The sequence below is a fragment of the Lactuca virosa genome, chromosome 4 (assembly GCF_052849685.1).
Source record: "Lactuca virosa cultivar CGN04683 chromosome 4, Lactuca_virosa_CGN04683_v6, whole genome shotgun sequence".
Lineage (NCBI taxonomy): Eukaryota > Viridiplantae > Streptophyta > Magnoliopsida > Asterales > Asteraceae > Lactuca > Lactuca virosa.
Window position 1 is genome coordinate 186,176,685 of NC_136429.1, and position 22,354 is coordinate 186,199,038.

The window sequence follows — 22,354 nt, forward strand, 5'->3', positions numbered from 1 at the left end:
TATAAAAAGTAGCATCATATATGATTTGGTAAGTAAAGGTTACAGTTGTGTAGTCAAAGTTTATTCGTTCCTTTTTCCTAACAGGAAAAGCGATATCATTGGGCCCCTTAATGATTTGATGTTGACATTATAGTGTTGGGCCCAACCAGGACTAATTGATGTGTTCAATTTGAAGTCTAATAAAGTCTTTACAAATCGGGAAATCGGGAAACAGAATATTGGACAATGAGATTGATTCTGATCCATGTCTCATGTCCATATGATATCATGAAGAACGAAGGAATAACTGATCACTTATCTGAGCCAATAGTTGATTTAAATCAAAGTTTAGCAGTGGCTTTGGAAAGCACTTTTTGCTGTTTAGTTCAAGGTCTATACTTGCAATTGTAGTTACAGACATATCATAGTGGGAGACTGTTTGATTAAGATGTCTAAACCAATAACTAAACTAGTATATTCTTGAGTTAAAAACAAAGTCCTTTTTAGGTTGTCCTCATAACCAGTAACTGAATATAATGACTTTTAGAGAGAGAGACTGATTTGTTAATTTATTATTTGATTAATAAACTAATTAGAAATTGAAATAAATAATTTATTAATATATTATATGATTAATATATTAATTTGAAATAGTAATTATTAATTAAGAATTAATCAGACACTAATTGGATTCAGGTTAATTAGAATTAATTGATAGTGTAGGGCTAAGCTGTAATTGTTCAATAGTTGAACAACAGAGGTTACAAAACCTTCCCAGAAGGGGGACGGTATTGGGAAACCTCCTAGGTTTTCTAGAATGATTCCTTATAGATAAATAAGGAGTTGGATAAATACCTAATTTAAGATATTATTATAATATTCAATTAGAGTTATCCAAGGCTTCCTTATCGTCTATAAATAGGACTGATAGGGTACCTATTTTTCGTGCACTCCTACTTACTCCCATAGAGCCGAATTTTTTTTTACCTTTCCCTTCCTCTCAAGTCTTCTAGTTGCTAGGGTTTTGGGTACAAGCCATTAGAGACATTCAAGTTTGTGGTGCTTGCTTTCCAAGGAACTTCAAGAGGATTTGATTTGATTATTTGCTATAATAATCAAAAGGTATGTATCCCTAATCATATTTAAATTTCGATTACAATAGGGTTTCCCTAGGGTTTCTTGATATTCATAGTTTATTTCTACCAATAGAGAAAACATAGATCCTTTCTAGGTTGCATGTGAACTTAAGGGTTTAAGTGTTTTTCCGCTCACATGTAATTTTTATAACCTACAAAACCCATCAGAAACAGTATCTCGGGAACCAACCTTTATGCAACCGTCATCACTTAAAAGAATGTTTCACCTACACCAAGTGCAACAAGAAGGGGCACAATGCTAGTTTTTGCAGAAGCACAACACATGTAACAATAAACCAAGGAATGGATACAGGAACAAGTGCTAGTGGAGGACAAACTTGTTATGAGTGTGGAGAAGCCGAACATTTCAAGAGAGATTGTCCAAAGTTGAGGAATCGGGGAGGGAATGCTTGCGGCAGAGAACTTGTGATTGGAACAAGGGACGCAATCCATGAGCCATTTGTGATGACTGGTACGTTCCTCATTAATAACTTATATGCAATAATACTTATTGACTCTGGTGCCGATAGGAGTTTTATAACCCCAACGTTTAGACTATTGGATTAATGTCTAAGTCCATAACTATATTTGGTATGTACTTGACCCGACCCGGCATGGTCCATTTGGGTTGCACTTCACCGGCACAATTTATATGGATAGTCTTTTGAGAATAGTATATTTATGATTTATATTAATATATTATAAGTTCTAATATATTAATATGGAATCATATTATTTAATTAGTATTGATCAAGAATTAATTTAGAATTAATTAAGTGATCAAAAAGAACTAATTAAATATGGACTCTTATATATATGGAATGGGCCAAGTTCATTTAGGTTGGGCTAAGCTTTCATGGATGGTCCATGTAGCTTTTAACCCATGGATCCTAGGTAAATGAAAGGTCATGGGTATTAGGGTTTACATGGATGTAACCCTAATCCTCCATAATATATAAAGGGGTCCTTGGCTCACAAAATTGGCACAAGTGTGTGAAAATAAGAGTGGGCCGATTTTAGTGTGCATACATATTCTCTCAAGTTCTTCCAAGGTGTTTTGGTGATTTGTGATTCCATTTGAGGCTTCCACACTATTGGGGCTAAGCTCTTAAAGCTTGAAGACATCAAGCTACATCAAAAGGTATGTCATCTAACTAGAACTTTGTAGTATAGGTGCTTCATAATATGCTAGTTAGGATGAAACCTTGGAATAGTTAATATTTGCATGTATAATAGAGAAAACATAGATCCAAGGTTTATAGGGTTGCATGTACACCATAGGAGTGTTAGAATGCTCAAAACCCAACATAGACAACTTCTAAATCACGAGTCTAGTAAATTAAAAGAACCATAAGTCTAAAACTATTATTGAGTATGACTTCAAAACCTAACTGACAATCGTAGCTCTTAAAGCCGATGTCGAACTCTGACCTTGTCAATGACTTGTCCATTAGATAAGGGATCATATATTCCTCTATTCTAGATATCATATGGACTGAGACATGGATTACTAGACTCGTGATTTAGAAGTTGTCTATGTTGGGTTTTGAGCATTCTAACACTCATATGGTGTACATGCAACCCTATAAACCTTGGATCTATGTTTTCTCTATTATACATGCAAATATTAACTATTCCAAGGTTTCATCCTAACTACCATATTATGAAGCACCTATACTACAAAGTTCTAGTTAGATGACATACCTTTTGATGTAGCTTGATGTCTTCAAGCTTTAAGAGCTTAGCCCCAATAGTGTGGAAGCCTCAAATGGAATCACAAATCACCAAAACACCTTGGAAGAACTTGAGAGAATATGTATGCACACTAAAATCGGCCCACTCTTATTTTCACACACTTGTGCCAATTTTGTGAGCCAAGGACCCCTTTATATATTATGGAGGATTAGGGTTACATCCATGTAAACCCTAATACCCATGACCTTTCATTTACATAGGATCCATGGGTTAAAAGCTCCATGGACCATCCATGAAAGCTTAGCCCAACCTAAATGAACTTGGCCCATTCCATATATATAAGAGTCCATATTTAATTAGTTATTTTTGATCACTTAATTAATTCTAAATTAATTCTTGATCAATACTAATTAAATAATATGATTCCATATTAATATATTAGAACTTATAATATATTAATATAAATCATAAATATACTATTCTCAAAAGACTATCCATATAAATTGTGTCGGTGAAGTGCAACCCAAATGGACCATGTCGGGTCGGGTCAAGTACATACCAAATATAGTTATGGACTTAGAGATTAATCCAACACTTCCTGCCTTGGGAACCCCCACAAGGTCTTCCTGCCTTGGGAACCCCCACAAGGTCTTCACTACCAAACAAGACATAATGCAACTATACATGAAGATATACTAGGATGTCATGGAAACCCTCCAATGTCTTATACCCAATGCCACGGGAACCCCCACGTGGTCTTCCATGCAAATGTCATAATAACATAACGCATAATCAATCAACAATCCACATAACATGAAATGGGCCGGCCTTGGTGCCTTAGACCCATTTGTATGGTGAGAAGACTCACCTCTCGAATGCTGAACTGACAAGCTAGAATCAGATATGTCCCACGTGCTGCTCCAACTCAACTGCCTATAATCATTAAGTGATTAACTTGTCATAATCCCATAATTACCCTTAAAGTCAACCCTGATCAAAGTCAAGGTCAAGAGTCCATGTTGACCTCAACTCGTCGAGTGTATCTAGCAACTCGTCGAGTTCCTGCAGATTCCAGAACACCTGAATAAACCCTAGCCAACTCGCCGAGTTGGTTCATCAACTCGGCGAGTTCTCTTGATATCCAATCGACGGGGAAACCCGATCCGACTCGTCGAGTTGCCAAGGCAACTCGTCGAGTCCCCCTCCCTGTTTGCTTATTATGATAATCCATCGAATGCAGGGACTTCAGGGCTTAGATCTGAAACCCTAAGGTGTCTAGAAGGATAAAGTTTCCAACTTTACCTTCCGAAACCACTCCGAATGCTCTAAGGCCCTTATCAAAGGTTGGAAAGCTCCAAAGCTTAGCCATTTGGTCCAAGACTTTAGGTATCTGGAATCCCTCCTTTCCAGAAGAGTTTCTAGTCCTCAAAACGTTCCAAATATGGGGGCTTTATTGACATACATGTCCAATGCATGTCCTTGAATCAAAATGGCCAAAAAGGGGAGAAATACACTTAGAAACCCTTGCATGGTATCCTTGCTTGACCATAAACTAGATCTAGCCCACCTCGAGACTATTTTGCCCTGGAGATTCATAAAGTTGCAAACTTTATGAACCCCATGCATGCAATCAACAAGAATAATGGGAAATGAAGAGTAAACTGAAGATCTAGCCATTTTCTAAGATAAAAAATCAGGTCTTGAAGACTTACAACAATCCACAAGATGGTTAAGTTCAAGAGTGAGAGCTTGGCTTGTTGGATCTCCTCCTTCTTCTCACTATTTCCTTCTTCTTAAGCTCCACAAATCACTCTTAGCTCACAAAATGGAAGAGAATGGGGATTAGGGTTTAGCACAGACGTTTTAGGGTTTGGAGGCTGATGGAAGGTCAGCCTCAAGGTCCTTAAGGAGATTATATAGGGTGCAGACCCTAAAATTTAGGGTTTCTCTTTACAACTCCTACTCGTCGAGTCGGGCCTAACTTCCGCGTCCTCTTGATAGCCTCCACTCGACGAGTCGGGGCTCCCAACTCGTCGAGTCCCAGTGCCAAAACCTTATAATTTTGAAAATTACATTAATACCTGGAATAGGTGTTACATTATCTCATCACCGCGCCGAAATCTTATGCTACGAAAAAGCCATACGACTACCCTTACACAACAGAGAAGCCCTAATCATCTATGGAGACAAGTTAGGGCAAAACCTCAAGATCATATCTTGCACCAAGGCTCAAAAGTATTTACACAAGAAATGCTACGCTTTCTTGGCTCAGATTGTAGATAAAAAGAGCAAAACAAAAGAGATCAAATACATACCTCAGGTATGTGACTACCCCGATGTATTTCCTGAAGATCTACCTGAGATCAAAGACATACCTCAGGTGTATGTGTTTTGACGTTTGATTATAGTTAAAAAGAAAACAAAATAACGATGATATAATGCTCTAAAAGGGTAACATAGTTTAGATTGTGTACATATTTAATCACTTATGTTTATTTTTGTAGATATTTAGTCATTTATGTTTTTTGTACACATTTAACCACTTATTTTTTTAGTTTGTACACATATGATCATTAAATGTAATGGTCATATGTGTATAAAAAAATAAATAATAATTGGTTAAATATGAACAAAAAAATATAAATGATTAAATATATACAAAAATAAACACAAATGGCTAAATATGTACACAACGTAAACTATGTTACCATTTTAAGTCATTATCCCAATAACAAATAATGGTTGTGATGAAACTAATATATAGATATTTTAAAACAAAAAAAAATGACAAAACCAACTATATATATAAAAATTAGCAATGCAATTTTTAAAAATGTAAATGACTTTTTTTTAACAAAAAGGAAAATACAACAGAATGGGGGAAGTAAAGGACGCGTGATGCTGACTTGGAGAACCAAGTCACACGTGAACACCGCCCCGATGTCCGGTGGCTTTGCTGTGATGTGGCTGGTAAGATGCGCGAAAACAACCAATCGGGAAGAAGAAGGGGTGGCAACGAATTTTTGACTGTTTTCTTTGTTTCTTTTTTCTTTTTTACTGTTGGACCCAAAAAAAAATTATTTCATTTTCAATTTAAAAAACATATGCTACAACTATAGATAATATTTATTTTACATACATTTTACACTACAAAAACACACAATCTCTTCCCATTTTCTTTATTTTCTTCAATCGATGGATCCAAATCAAAATATCTCACCTACTCCAAACACCCCAAACACTCCAAATGATCCATATCTTAGTTACATATAATTGACAACATCTCCAATCCAACAACAAGTTCGAGAAAAATATGGAAACTAGGTTATAGTTTTGTAATATTTAAGTTTTATTTTCTATGTTTTTTTAGTAATTTAGGTTTAATTTTCTATGTTTTTTTTGTGTTTTTTTTAGTAATTTAGGTTTTAAGTTTCTCTGTTTTTTAATTAATGTAAAATATTTATTTATGTTTTAAATTATATTTATTTATTTAATTTAATGTAAAAAATAAAACGATAAGTATTATGGAGTGGTAACCATTTCCAACATCTAGTAACTTGATAGTGGAGTTGACGTGACACTGAGTTGACATCATTTTTTCGATGACGACCGCTCGCCTCATCCTAAGAAATAATAAAATAGAAAACAAAAATAGCTTGTATGAAAATACCATACAAGAAAGAAATTATTTTGTTGAAAGTTAACATTCCAATAAGGGATCCAAAGACCTTGAGCGTCGGTTCACAACCGACCATCGTATCTAAGCAGTCAACCGTCCGCACAACTTTCCGTCGATGTCCGTTCTCCGATTCCGACTCCAACTCCGTTCCGATCGTTTCGTTCTGTAAGAGTTTCATCGCTTCGTATCGGCTCTCGGATCTCGTTACATCATCAACACCATCACCATCATCACCATTGATTTTTGTCCCGATTCTTCGAAATTCGTTTTCTAAAGAATTTATTCAAGATGCGTCGGGCTGCGTCGAAGAAAGGCCCAACTAATTCAACGACCTCATCAAATTCTTCTGCCATGGATCTATTCCGCTCTGGTATGCAATCAATTTTTTGTTTCCCGATTTCAATTTCACTATAAGTAGGTTAGTTTTTGCTTTAGTTTGATGATTTCGTTCGTTTTGAAGTAAAATCAAGGCGCATGGATTACTGTTTTTTCAACTTTTAGCCAGTAGCCGACTTCAGAGGCAAATTACGAAACCATAATTCTGTACATGTTATCGAGTTGGTCTATAACCGTATAAATTAATCTTAATCGAGCTATGTTCTCGGATTATTAACTTTCAATTTACTCTAAAGACGCGATGAATAGACGCACAAAAATAACTTGCACCGATCATGTTAAGTTCTCACAAGAGAGTCACCCAAAATTCCCTTTTGATTGTCCCAAATTCCATGTGCTGTTCTTAAACCAGTAACTTCGTGTTCAATCGTTCATATGTGGATTCTGACATGATAAATAACAGCAATCATGAAATATAAAGCTGTTCATGGTTGAGATTTTGATCAAAGTCATCTGATTTAAGCTATATCTATTGCTAAAACTGCAAGTTTATCACAATATACATACTACTAATCAGATTCAGATAACTGCCTACTTTCACTTGTAGAGTTAACCTTTCTCTTCAGCTTCAGGTAAAGCTGCATCCAAGGAGTTGGAACGCATTGATCAGCTATACTATTCATATGCAAATGAGTCTTCTGGTATGATTGAGTAAGTACTATCTATCTATTTCTTTTGGTGATTGAATTTGTTGCAGTAGATTACTAGATTCTGCATCAAGTCTCAGCTTCTTCTTCCTCTTCATCTTTGATACATTCATGTCTGTATAAACAGCCCAGAAGGAATAGAGTATCTTTGTTCTGACTTAGAAGTTGAACACACAGATGTACGCATATTGATGCTTGCTTGGTAAGTTCCCATTGCATCCATTACTATCATTTATCACATCTTTTATCACTTCCATTACTGATTTCTCTATAATTTCCAGGAAAATGCAAGCTGAAAAGCAGGGATACTTCACCCTGGTAATAAAAAAAAAAAAAAAAACTACCTTTTTAACCTAATTAATAACATGATGAATAAAAACCTCATAAATTTCTATTCTTTATAGGATGAATGGCGAAAAGGGCTTAAAGCATTACGGAGTGATACCATAGTTAAGTTAAAAAAGGCACTTCCTGATCTAGACAACGAGGTATTTTACTATTTTACCATACTTTTTTTTTCATTTTCTTTAAGTTTTGTTAAATAAGAAGAATTTTTAATTTTTAGTATCACTAACTTGTTTGTTTTATTTAAAGGTCCGCAGGCCATCAAATTATGTGGAGTTCTATTCTTATGCATTTCGATATTGTCTAACCGGTAAATATGGTCTACTGTTACTTGCAGCTTATGCAGGTATCAGATGACTGACTGTGAGTCAGTCAGTCATCTCAGCACCAGTCATCCGATATAATTATATCAGTCATCCGATATAATTAATTATATTGGATGACTGGCGCCTTGTTTTTAGGGTATTTTGTAATACACAAAGTATAGTTGCTTACTTTTTTTGTAGTACTTTTTTTGAAAGGTGTTTTGTGAAAAAAGAAAATAGTTTGTTACTTGTTTATGACATAAACTTTTTATTTTTATTTTCTCATTTCAATTGTTTATTAATTTTTTTAGTGGTTATTATATTATATAGAGGAGAAGCAAAAGAGCATAGATATTGAGAGCATATGTGAATTATTGGAGCTTGTTTTGGGGTCACAATTCCGCATGCAAGTGGATTTGTTCATTCAGTATCTAAAGGTGAGGAGAAAAAAAATGTCTTCTTTTTTATTCTTTTATAAAAAATAATACATGAAATTTTAATTTTGGAGTATTTTGCAGACACAGATTGATTACAAGGTCATAAACATGGATCAATGGATGGGGTTCTATAGATTCTGCCATGAGGTAATCATTAATTTAAACATTATCATGATTTTTTTTTTTTTAGTTTGATAGTTTTATGATAATACAGTTTTAATTTATTTTTTGTTTTAACAGATAAGTTTCCCGGATTTTAATAATTATGATGAGGAACTTGCTTGGCCTTTGATCCTAGACAACTTTGTTGAGTGGGTGAGGTCAAAACAGAGCTAGCTGACCAAATTTCATTTGGTCAACGCATGGTTTATATATATGCATATGATATGGCTTCAAGATACAGTATCTAATTAGTGAAGCTCATTTCTTGAAAGGATTGATTAATTTATTGTCTCAATCAATGTGAATGGATTCTTCTTAAACAAGTAAACAACACGTATGTTGCATTAAAAAAATTCCCCCCTTTGTTTATGAAAATGTTGCATTTCTTTTAACTAATCCCCTGGAGATTGTAGACTACAAACAAACCTCCATGGCCACAATTGTATATGGGTCGAGGTTCGAACTCCACAACATCTTCTAATGCCTTACCAATCCACCACTACATGTTGTATTTCTAAAATATTGAGGAAAATAGTGTATTTTATATAAGTTTAATGTCACATTTTGGCCATAAAATAGCAGCTTTTACGTAACAAAAACTGTACAACAATACCCAAAATCTAGTAATGGATGAGTTGAGGGAAGGTTGGATGTATGCATTTTTGAAACTATTCTATAAGATGACCTTTGGCATACGTAAGCAATAAAACATAAAGGAGATAGTCAAGCATCTATATTTTATATAAGGAGTATTCGCATTTGGCACACGCTCCTTCGAATTTGGTGAATGGTGAAGATATGGGGAAGCGTTCATTTCTTTTGCGGGAGATGATATTTCTAGCTTCCACTTAAAATAAAAATTTATTGTTATTTAACACTTACTAAAATTAATTTGTTTCTATTTTTTTATCCTTATTTATCTCTTACAAAATTAGTTTGTTTTCTTATTTATTTATCAAACAAACCCACTAAGTCGTATCTTTAATTCGATCAATCCATTTAAACTTTTAAATTTGAATTTAAAATCTAATAAAATTTAATTTATCATGTTCAAACTAATAGATATCAAATCATAATAAGATGTTGTCCAACAAAATTATTCACATAACAACCAAGGTTGTAAAAATCGCTTGACGGTAGACTGGTGTTAAGGGATTAATCGGTCTTGGCAGTGATTAATCGGGGATTAATCGGAGACCATATATTATTATAAAATATTAAAATTAATCAAATATTAATATATCTTAAGAAAAACAAGTACTTCAAAATTTGAAAATATGAAAATTTTTAATTTTTTAATTTGAAAATACGAAAATATGAACATTTTGGTATAATATTTGAAAGTGTGAAATTTTGAAAATTTTGGAGTAAAAAAAGAAAGTTGATTTTTTGAATTTTGAATTTTTGACATTTTTTGACTTTTTTTACTTTTGTTGACTTTGGTTGACCGATTAATCCCGCCAAGACCGATTAATCCCGCCAAACCCGATTAATCCTAAATTTCCGATTAATACCCTAATCCTCGACGGTTGGAGAATACCAAGCGATTAATCCACGATTAATCACCGATTAATCCCGATTTCTGCAACCATTATAATAACTATAAAAAAAAAGTTTGACAGTTAAAAAAACATTCACCATACACCAATTACATATCACCACTTAGGGCGGTGGGTGTCATATCATACATACCACAATTTTGTATTGTCACTTTATTTTTTTCTTCGCCTTACAAAACTGGTGTGTTTACCACACCTTACCAATTAACACACCCATCACAGTACATAGTTTTATACACAAAGTACCACATTTGAGGGTTATACCGCACAGTGAAACTGTAACATCCCAACCGCCATATATTATTAATTTTTTTCCTTTTAGACTTCATGTTTAAGGTCTACTCGACGAGTTGGCGCTATGACTCGTCGAGTAGAAGCGGGCCAGGACACGTCAATTAATGAGTGACTCGTCGAGTCGGCATGGGGGACTCGACGAGTAGGAGCTGGCAGTGGAAACCCTAATTTTCAGGGTTTTGCACCCTATATATTGGACCATTAACGCCTCCCACTGTCCTCTGTCACCCTCTTGAGACCCAGAAACCCTAATTGCTGTGAGTGAGAGCTTGGAGAGTGTTTTGGAGCTTTGAGGAGTGACTTTTGTGAAGGAAACTTGTAGATCAAGAGGCTAGCATCAAGATTTCCGTATGGATCCAGAGTCTACTTCAGTTTGGGCACGTTTTGGAGGTAACCAACTGTTACCTGAACCTCTTTTTCTTCTAGAATCATTCATATGTGAAAACTAGGGCTTTCTTTAGTTATTCATGAAGGGATGTTGGTATGAGAGCTAGATCTGAAGTTGAAACTTCAAATCTGAACCTCTTTTGAGTCCTAAGTCCATAAAGTTTCCAGCTTTTGCAAGGATGGGACTCTCCTATGGTGTAAAGCTCCATTAGAAGCTTATATTGGTCATTTAGAGCCTTTAGGGCCTTGCATGTGTGTAAAGTTTGCAACTTTACGTGTTAAACATGCCTTAGAAGCTTGGATCTGTAATCTGGAACCTTGGCATGGCTTAAAAAGTGTCTGCATGGATGAAGGTCTGCAAGGACTCGGTGAGTTGCATAGTCAACTCGGCGAGTCAGATGAAGATGGTCGTGAACTCGTCGAGTTGATGGATAAACTCGACGAGTCCGTTGAAGATTGCCTTGAACTCGGCGAGTCGTTCGAAGACTCGGCGAGTTGGCTAGGGTTTCTCCCAATTCTTGGACACATATGAACTCGACGAGTTAAAGGGGAACTCGACGAGCCAATCAAGGATTTCACGACTTCTCGAGTTCAGGAAGGACTCGACGAGTCGGTGAACTGCACTCGACGAGTCGAGTCAACATGGACTGTTGACTTTGACTGTGGACTTTGACTTTGACCAAGAGTTGACCAGTTGACTTCTGAGAGCATTCTGGTAATTTGGAGATTTACGAAAAAGGGTTTTATGGTAACAATAGGTGGTGGAGTTCGTGTTGGTGATCCGGGAGTTGAGCTTCTAGTTTCAGACGACAGTTGCGAGGTGAGTTTTCCTCACTATACTTAAGGGTCTAAGGCACCAAGGCCGACCCTTTGGATTATTATATGGTTATGTTATGCTAGTATGATCTGTTAGATCGGTATCCTAGAGGGTAGGATAATATTATATGATATGTGGTATGATCTGTTAGATTGGCATCCTGGTAGATAGGATGGTGTTATGTGCTATGTGGTAAGATCCGTTAGATCAAGTATTGTCTATAGACTGTTATGTGATTATCTATTATATGTGCACATGTTTGTTTGGCGGTTGAGGCTTATCTGCTTGGTGCGAAGGCTAATAGACCTAGGCATTCCAACCTGTAGGTTGTGGGTCGTGAGTATTCCATCCCGAGGACGATTGGACTCAGAGTATGTGGGCATTCCAACCTGTTGGTTGTGGGCCTGGGATATTCCAACTTGATGGTTGATTGGACCCATAGTGTGTTGGCAATCCAACCTGTTGGTTGTGGGCCTGGGGTATTCCAACCTGATGGTTGATTGGACCCATAGTATGCTGTTATGATTCTATGTGTATTGTTGCGGGTATGGGTATTTTGGGGGAACTCACTAAGCTCTCGGGCTTACAGTTTCAGTTTATTGTTTTAGGTACATCAGGGGATCGCGGCAAGGCGAAGGCGTGATCGTAGAGCTCTTCATGTTTTGTCTATGTTTCTGGGAAAACTCTGATATTATACATTTTGAAAACAAAGTTGTAATGATTTTTAGTGGTTCGAAATGTTTTTAAAAGTTTAAATTGGTTGAAATTTTTTGGGTGTCATAGAAACCATAATGCACGGTAAGCTTACCACAGTGGAGCAAGGAGGGTCGGTGCAGTGTTTACCGCAAACCGCAGTGCCACGTCACATACTGTGGTGTGTGGTATCATGTGCATCGAGGGGCCTTATAAAAATTGGTTACACATTTAAATCAAATAAGTTGCTCTTAAAGATTTTATTATTCATTTGGAAGACATAAGTAATTGAAAGATTGTGTGTTTGTGATGATTCCACAAGCTCGAATCTTCAAGGTCTCGTACGACATTATTTTTTTTTATATTATAGGTATACCTTTTGGTTGACGAATCATCGACTCAAAAAATATATTAGATTCAATCAAATGTTTAGTAATCATTTGTCTACTTGTGTCTTCCAAATGATCTATGAAGTGTCTAAGAGCAACTTATTTGATTTAAATGCATATTCAACTTAGATAATATGTAAACGGAGCACAATGAATGTTTTTTCATCCTAGATTTTTTTTTTGAAATTATTGTGATTAGATTTTTTTCGATAATATTTTAGCTGACAATATTTTATTGTGATTTGATATATATTAATTTAAACATTTTATTGTGATATACATTGATATGGAACAAATTATTTTTCGTTATATATTATTGTAATATGTATAGATAAATAAGAAAACAAATTAACATTTGTTAGATTTTATAGTTAGATGATAAATAAGAAAAAAAACTTGCGCGTGTTTAAGAAAACAAATAAATGGGTTGGTTTGATTAATAAATAAAGAAACAAATTATTTTTTATAAGTGGTAAATAATGGAGAAAAAGAAAACGTTTAAATGTGTGTTCATAGAAACGGCAAATATAGTCCATTTATATTTCTTAATGTTTTTGTAAGATTTAAGTAAGGGTAAAGTTGTCAAATTAAATTTATTTTAAGTGGAAGAATCAAATAAGCATGTGAAAATATCACTTCCCTTCTTTTGCAAGTGATACTGTGTTACTCTCTTCTGGTCACTTCCAGTTGAAGTCTACGAGATCTAAACTTGTGTCTCATGTATAGAAGAGTTTACAAAGTAAGCCATCAAATGATAATTATAACCATCTTGATGGCTCCTTATAGGGATGGAAAAACTCCCCATACCCAATGCGGAACCTTGCACCTGCACCTCGTTTGACCAAGGAATCCCCACATAAAAAAGCGGGGATGAGTATACGTATAGTCTTCGACCCTGGACTTGGTCCGGTGGATACTAATATATATAAAATAATATAAAAAATATATTTATGGTAACATTTACAATACCTAAAACTTGGTCCAAATAATTTAACTAATTAATAATTACTTGGTTGAAATTATATTTTTTCTTATTTTTTTTTTATCTAATTTAACTTTGTATATAATTTTTTCTCCTTTATTTATCAAATTTTTCCCGAGGAAGGGGTGATACAACATTGCTTGCAAATGCAATGTAAGATGTCTCTATTTCTTTACAAAACAATGAACCATATTTGGAGAAGCATACTCTAAACCGGAATACATATTAAAAAAATACACAATTTTACCAAATATACTAAAATTATTTTGACTTTATTTTAGATAGTAACCTTATTAACTTTTTTGGGGTGTGGAGAGGGAGCTTCAGAAGATGTAGCGGGTTAAATGGGAAGTGGTTTTACCTTCTAAGTTGAAAGTTGGTATTTATATAGGGAGTTTGAAAAGATGTAATTATGTTCTACTTAAAAAACAGAGGTGACGGTTTATAAATGACCATAAAGCTTTTTGGGTGAAGTTATAAATTCTTTGCATATGAGGGAGGGGATCTTTCGGTTTGGAGAATCTCGAGTGCATGGAAATATTGTTTGGTCATGTATTCTAAAGTCTCTGGAGAGTATGTATGGAAATATTGTTATCCTTCATAACGTTTTGATTAAAAATGTGGGAGATTGTACAAACGCTAGATTTTGAAAGGATGTTTGGATTGGTAATGATACTTTTAAATGCATGTTGCAGATATTATTTTTGCCAAGATAGAGACTATTCAGTTAAAAATCGATGGGGTGAGATAAGTTGGCATTCGAATTGGATGAGACGGATTAGGAATGGTGCCATTCATGCTCAACTCAACTACTCGAGGAATTGATGCAATGTCTTCGAATTTTTCAAGTTATATCGCAACCTTCTTGGGATTCGAAACTGGATAATGTAGAATGTTTATCGGTTAATGCAGTGACAAAAATGTTGGATGATTTTTTCTTACCGGAGGGGAAGACCGACTAAATGGAATTAGTTTGTACCTGGAAAGGTTAACATTTTTGTGTGGAGATTGCTCCTAAATCGACTGTTAGGCAAAATCTTCTCAACAAAATCTGATTTTGTACAAATACGAATGAAGATTCAATTTTTTTTTGAAGTGTGAATGAAATGGCAGCTAGAACTTGGCATGAGGTTGGAAAATGACTTGATTTTTGGATGCCTCCTTGGGAATCGATTTCGGATATTCTCCCATGGATTAACTTGATGAACTTAACAAAGAAGAAGAAGCTTGCAGTTCAATCCATCTGTAAAGTCCCAAAAACACCGATAAAATTTTCATTTAAAACCATCAAGTCATACATCCATTTATTCCAAAACCAAACATGATAAAACGTATTTCTCAAACATCAGAGTAAATCAACAGTAATCAGTATGGAAAAAGCCATCAGGGGATGTTGTGCAGTTAAGCCGGACCATTTCTTTTGGAACTGGAAGTACCTGAAAATGTTAAACCACAAACCATAAGCATAAAACTTAGTGAGTTCCCTAAAATACCACATACCATGCATATGATAGGGAATATTATGTGCCAACCATATTCTTACAATCACTATTAGCCATGAGCCACATCATGGTCTTTCCTTGCCATGCCGGGGGCCAAAACTGGGTCTTACATATAAATGCCAAGAGCCACATCCTGGTCTTCCATGCAAGCATCACAAAGACAACTAGCACCTATTTATAACTTCCAGGGTCCAGACCCTGGTCTTGCATATAATAGTCGGGAGCCACCTCGTGGTCTTTCCTATAATTGTTAGGGGCCACCACCTGGTCTTCCTACATGGTATAGTGAGAAGAGTCGCCTCAACCATGAAGAAAAGATAAACCACCCTTGGAGCCGACGATATCAAGCCTCCTATTGCTAAACATATCCATAATAAAACCCTAATTAATAATTAAGGAAATGACTAACCCACGAAAGGTCTAGGCTCACAATCAACCCTCCTTTGGGAAAAGACCATTTTGCCATTCCAATACTAAGTCCCAACATGGTTAACTAAAAGTTAAGCTGGTCAAAAGTCAACGGCAACCCTCAGTTGACTTACGATCAGCGTAGCACACTGATCTATGCCCAACATAGAGCTACGCTCAACGTACAAAAGTCTATGCCCAGCGTAGCTAGGGCTACACCTAATGTAGAGCCTCTACTCCCAAAATCTTCTATGAATCTCTGAATACAGCAAGCCAAGCTCTCAAACTCACAGATCTGATATAATGAATGTCTTAATGGATAAATTATCTGAATTTATCCCTTTGCATGGCCAAAATGAACACACAACCAAACTCTAAGTCCATATTGACACCTTTTGCTCAAAAACTCATGCATGGATGGATGAGAGTGCCTAAGCTCTCATTTTTATGACTCTTTAACCTCAAAAACATCAGAAGGAGGCATTCAAATAGTCTGGAGGAACCCATACTCACAAGGACCAAGATTATGAGGACAAAAGCATAAAATTCATATCCATAATAGGTCTAACATGTACAAGAATAAAGATGAAAGCTTTATACTTTCCGGATATAGACGTTGGCTTGAAAATCCTAGATCCACACACCTTGAAGCTTCCCACTTGATTCTACAAACACTTTCTTCCTTTAAAGAGCACACAAAACTCTCTAATGGCTCCAAATTCACAATTGGTGGCTAGGGGTTCAAAGGAACGATATGAGGTGATGGAGGCTGGTCATGGGTAGGATTCCAAGAAGTTAGAGCTCTTAAATATGGCTCAAAACCTTAGGGTTAGGGTTTTGGTTTGCAACGGTTACGCCCCGCGTAGCATAACCTACGCCATGTGTAGGTCAATAAACTCGCGTTCAAAATTCAACACCTACACTCAACGTAGCTTTCCTACGTCCAACGTAGGGAAAAATCCCCAATTTCCAATTCAACTTCAAACAACCATAACTTCTTCATTTCAACTCCGTGTTTGGTGATCTTTATATGCACGGAAAGGTAATGCAGTGCCCCACAATTCTACCTAGTTACTTTTGGCTTAACATATGTTGAATTAAAACCATAATCCATACAAGAAGCCCGACATATAACTTTTCTCATTTTACCATTTGGTTCCAACACACAAATCAAGAGGTTAGATCTCATAACCAATATTATCAACCTTCAATAATGTCTAAAATTTATTTCCTTAAAGCCTAAAGCCTTTACATGATTGAATTACGGTCCATAAACCCTGAATTAAGAAGCGCCCTAAAACAGGGTTTTACACCATCACTGATACTGCTTGGTGGGTCTTTCGTGTTTTATAAATGATGTGATGTTTTGCTAAAAGTATAAAAAATAGATAATTTTTATACAATTAGAGAATATTAACGTAATTGGTTTTGTAAAAGAAATCAAATATACACTCACTTTGAATTGATTGATTAAAAACCCCAACCAAATGTTTTTTTTTTGAATGTATCTTTTTTTTAATTAACTTCTTGTTAGTTTTAATAATATGAAGTTGTTTATCAAAGGGCTCTCGGTCTAATGGTATCAAGGAGTTGAAAATGTGTCCCTCGCTTAAAGGGTTGATGGCTCAAGTTTCATTGTGGACGATGAAATAGTTTAGGAGTAGGATTTAATGGGTGTATGTGTTAGCCGTTAAAGTAAATAAAGTTGTTTAAAAAAATAAATTGATTCTTCCTAGTCAATGTGATTTTTGTAAAGCACTCTTGTCATATAAACAAGATAAAAGTTTCATTCTTTTGGTAGATGGATGCGTCTTATTTAACATACCAGACGATATGATGCGCGTTGCGTAGTTATAATTAATATATTGATAAATATATGTTATTAAAATAAATATATTCTTGTTAGTAACGTTAAATTAATAATTCTCACACTAGTTTATTATAAAACATTCTAAGTATTTTAAATAAATGATGAACATTATCAAACATAGGTGTACGAAATTACTTTCGTTACGGATTTATGAGTATCAAATAGATCCCATATTATTTTATTTAAACTCGCATCATCTCAATAGCTGCTACTCGTAAAAATAAAATAAAGTCAATTTAGATAGAGATATTTTATGTGATATTATTTCAATGAAATATATCTATAGGTTGTGTGTGAATTTGGAATTACCATATAGGTTTTATATTTAACATTTTATTTATACATTTTATTATTTTTAATGAATTTCAAAACTAACTTTTGATAATGTTTTATATTTAATATTACCCCCTCCGTCCCAAATTAATTGTCCACTTTTGACTTTTGAAGTTTTTTTCTTCAACTTTGACCTTAAACATTTTTATTTGTGTTATATTATTATTTGATAAAACTTATAACGATGAAAAGATATTTAAAATACAATCCATTCATATATTTTTGAATCAACTATTATCTATATAAACAAAAATATTTAAGTTCTTTGATTGTCATAAAATTGTTAGCTAGCATATCCAAAGTTGCACCTATGGTCATCGAGTTTGAGTAAACTTCAAGCAAGGCACTTTTTGATCTTTTTACAATTTATCTCTTACTTGTTTTAAATTGTTTTAAAATTAGAAAGAAGAAAGATAGGATTCTCATAGCACGCGTGATCTTGCCTTTTTTTTTTCTTCTTTGATTGTCATAAAATTCTTAGCTAGCATATCCCTAGCCATTTTTATATTTGAAAAAAAAAGCACGGATTAACTAGAATTAACAACTTAGAATAGCGGTTAAAACGAGATAACATTGAGTTTGTAACATGTTTATTCATTTAATTTATATATTTACGAATAATTAATATATAAAATATAGCAATAAAAAATATTATTATAAATTTGTTCATTCTGATAAATAATTTATGAAATTGTACAGATTTTTTTACAACTTTGGCAACCTTCAAATCTTTCGACTGTGATTTATTTTCATTTTATTTGTACTTTTAGTTTTTAGAGTAAATTACTGAAATCATCCCTATGGTTTGGTTAAAATTACGTGTTTCGTCCCTAATAATTTTTTTGCATTCGGACCGTCCCTATGGTATTCATGTGTTGCGATTTTCGTCCCTAACAAACATGAAAGACGATAGTACCCTTATTTAATTATGTTTCCATTTATTTATTATTGATTTGTTACTCATCTTTTAAATAAAATTGTTAAATAAAGTTCTCATCATTCACATTCTTCTAATCACCACCTCGACAGTCAACATCTACCTTCAATTACCACCGACTTCACCACTCAAACCCAGAAATCCAACTATTCACCACGACTGCCATAACACCACCGCCACCCTTCTATATCCACATCGGCACCACCACCGTTGCCATCAAAGATCAACACCAACACCACAACATTAACATCGTCCACCACCACCTCCCCTTCTTTCCAACTAAAAATTAAACAAAAAAAAAATCAAACCCCAGAAATCATATTCAGTGCCTAAATCGATGCAAGGGATGCTTAAACCAATAAATTAAACCCCAAATACCATGCCCATAAATTAAACTCAGAAATCATTGATGAATCGACACTCAAACCATAACTCATTGATGAAATCAAAATCCATAAATCATGGATGAACTCAAAATCAAATCAATCAAAACCAAATTACCTATAGATGAAATCAAAATCAAACCATTCAAAACTATAAATAAACCTGATGAGCTTCAAATGGAATGAACTTAAATCAAGAAATCGAATCCAAAAATGCTGGCTTGGTCGTTACAAAAATCGAATCCAAAAACCTGGCACCGATGAACTTAAATCCTCAAACCTTGCTCTGATGAACCAAAACCCGAAACTAAAATCCGGATGGTTCTTTCTTGTTGTACAGAGTGTAAGTAGTAAATGGTTCTTTCTTGTTGTACAGTCGAATCTGATGAACCAAACCAAAATCAAACATATGTAAATGGTGATGACTCTTTCTTGTTGTAGATATCCCAACTACTTCGGCGGTGGTGGCTGCTTCCGACATGAAAATGGTGGCTGATGTAGGATGTGTTTGATAAAGAGAATGAAATAGATAAGAGATTTAGTGGCAGCGAAGAGGGACGCTGGTGGTGGTTTAGCGCCCTCAATCTCGTTCTAGTCAAAATTAGGGATGAAACCAGATGCAATAAGTGGTTAGGGATAAGAGGTTGATCGACGGTGGAGGACTTGAGGCTCAGATTGTAGGGTTTTAGCAGGATTACGAGTTTGTCGGAGAATACATTGGTGACCGGTGGTTCTAATGAAGGGATTTTCACCGGAGGGATATGGTGGTTGTAAATCACGATGGAAGGGATCTAGTTGAAGGTTAGGAGATAAAGGTGAGGGGTGGGTCAGACATATTACTTTTCTATTTTATAAATAATAAAAGCCAATAAATTAATTAAAGAAAAGAATTATTAAGGACAATTTAGTATTTTTAGGTATAGTAGGGACCAAATCTGCAACAAAAATATATTGTAGGGACGATCCGAGTGCAAAACAAAAGTTAGGGACCAAACACGTAATTTTAACCAAACCATAGGGACGATTTCAGTAATTTACTCTAGTTTTTACTCTGTTACTCGTTACTTATAAAATATAAATCAAAATTAAAGTCCTTTTATCAAGCCTTCTATTTTATTTTATCAAATTTATGGTTATTTTAGTTGATTACTTGAATGAGGTTTAAGCACATTTACCGGGTTGCCTACCGGTGAACCCTCTTACATTGGATGCATCTCACTAAAAGGATGTTATGTGTATAGAAGGTTAGTATTACATGAATGATATATGTCTCGATAACTTACATGCTTATGTAAGAGATAGTTAATTTATTATGGTTTTTATCGATACCTCAACATCCACCAAAACTCCTCGTTCAGTCTACTTGTTCAAATTACGGTTAGGAAGATAACGTTATTGAATTCGTGTAATATATATTAGTTATAGTCATTGGAGGCATGTTATTTATGGTTCATATTAATGAATTGTAATTGAAGACATGGAGGACTCGTATGCGGCTGATTCGAAGAGGATAGTGAAACTCGAAAGTGATCATGTTTAGGCTTTTGTGGTGGATGAAGAATTAGAGTACATTGGAAAAGAAAATTTGAGGATGGGCACATTGGTTTACAATCAAAGGTTAAAAATGACCATTTTTATATGATTTTTGATTTCAATTGATTAAGGAATATGAAATACTAGGCGAATGCCCGCGCGATGCGCAGAAACACCTATATAGTTGAAGTCTTTACAAATATTTGTTTTTTTAATATGAAAATAACGTTGTTGTTAAATTTGATATAATAATTCATATATTAAATTTATATAATATATTGATTATTTTGAATTATATGATAATATATATATCTATTATAATTGAATAATTTCAATCGTTTGAATGACTTCTACCCGCGAGTTACACATGAATAAAATTAAATATAATATATGGTTTAATGTTATTTATAGTTGTTGTTATTGTTACTTAATTTTTTTAAATCTATTTGCTTAATGTTCTAATTTTTATCATTATAATTATTTAAAACATCAAACATTGTTTTTTGATTTTAAATGTAACAATATAATCATTTATATAGAGTTATTTTTAATTATTGTTATTGTTAGTTATTTTAAGTTACTTATTTGAAAACTTTTAACGATTATAAAAATATCTTTAGGAAATCTTTTAGTTAAATTGAGATTACAATTTAGTTTTTGCACTTATCACTACAATTTATTACTTTTAACTATTTACAAAAAAATCCTTTGGTTTTTTAAGTGAAACTGAAATTTATATTTAAATTTCATTGTAATGTTATATTTAAATTAACAACTTAAGTATTTTGTCCAAACTGTTCAAAAGTTGTAGCTTTAAACTGATAATGGTTTACATACAACAACATTTTAAATGCAATAAATGAAATATAATATGTTAAAAGTCAAAAACATAACTTTATAAGTAGAAATAAAGATATTATTTTAAAATTGAAATTTAGTTTATTTATGATTACACTTTAGGTTTGATATTTATTTAACCTTATTAACCAACTTATAATCATTATTAGAAAGACACTACAATTTATCACTTTTAACTATTTACAAAATATTTTATGGGTTGTTTAAGTTAAACTAAAATTTATATTTAACTTGACCATGTAATGTTATATTTAAATTAATAATATAAGTATTTTATACAAATTGTTCCAAAATTGTATCTTTAAAATAATAATGGTTTACATCCAACAATATATTAAAACTAATAAATTAAGTATAATATGTTAAAAGTTAAAAAACATAACTTTATAAGTAGAAGTAAATATATTATTTTAATATTGAAATTTAGTTTATATATGATTACACTTTAGTTTTGATATTTATTTAACCTTATTAACCAACTTATAATTATTATTATTAGAAAGAAATTCAAAAGTCATGGGAGTTTCAAATGAATGTGGTGAAAGGAAAAGTGCATGGGAGTTTCAAATGAATGTGGTGAAAGGAAAAATGCTTCCTTTATAATATAGTATGATATGATATGATTAGA

The 22,354-nt window shown here is 33.8% G+C and overlaps 1 protein-coding gene across 1 annotated transcript; it reads left to right on the top strand.

Annotated features, from left to right (window-relative positions):
* The first annotated feature begins 6,574 nt into the window (after positions 1–6,574).
* Positions 6,575–9,156, top strand: LOC145107835 (defective in cullin neddylation protein (DUF298)). The gene is made up of 9 exons (XM_079044791.1): positions 6,575–6,859; positions 7,452–7,536; positions 7,660–7,734; positions 7,814–7,850; positions 7,937–8,020; positions 8,127–8,187; positions 8,513–8,619; positions 8,701–8,766; positions 8,860–9,156. The coding sequence occupies exons 1-9, from the start codon at positions 6,778–6,780 to the stop codon at positions 8,953–8,955; spliced, it is 693 nt and encodes a 230-aa protein (XP_078900917.1). The 5' UTR covers positions 6,575–6,777; the 3' UTR covers positions 8,956–9,156.
* The last annotated feature ends 13,198 nt before the right edge of the window (positions 9,157–22,354 follow it).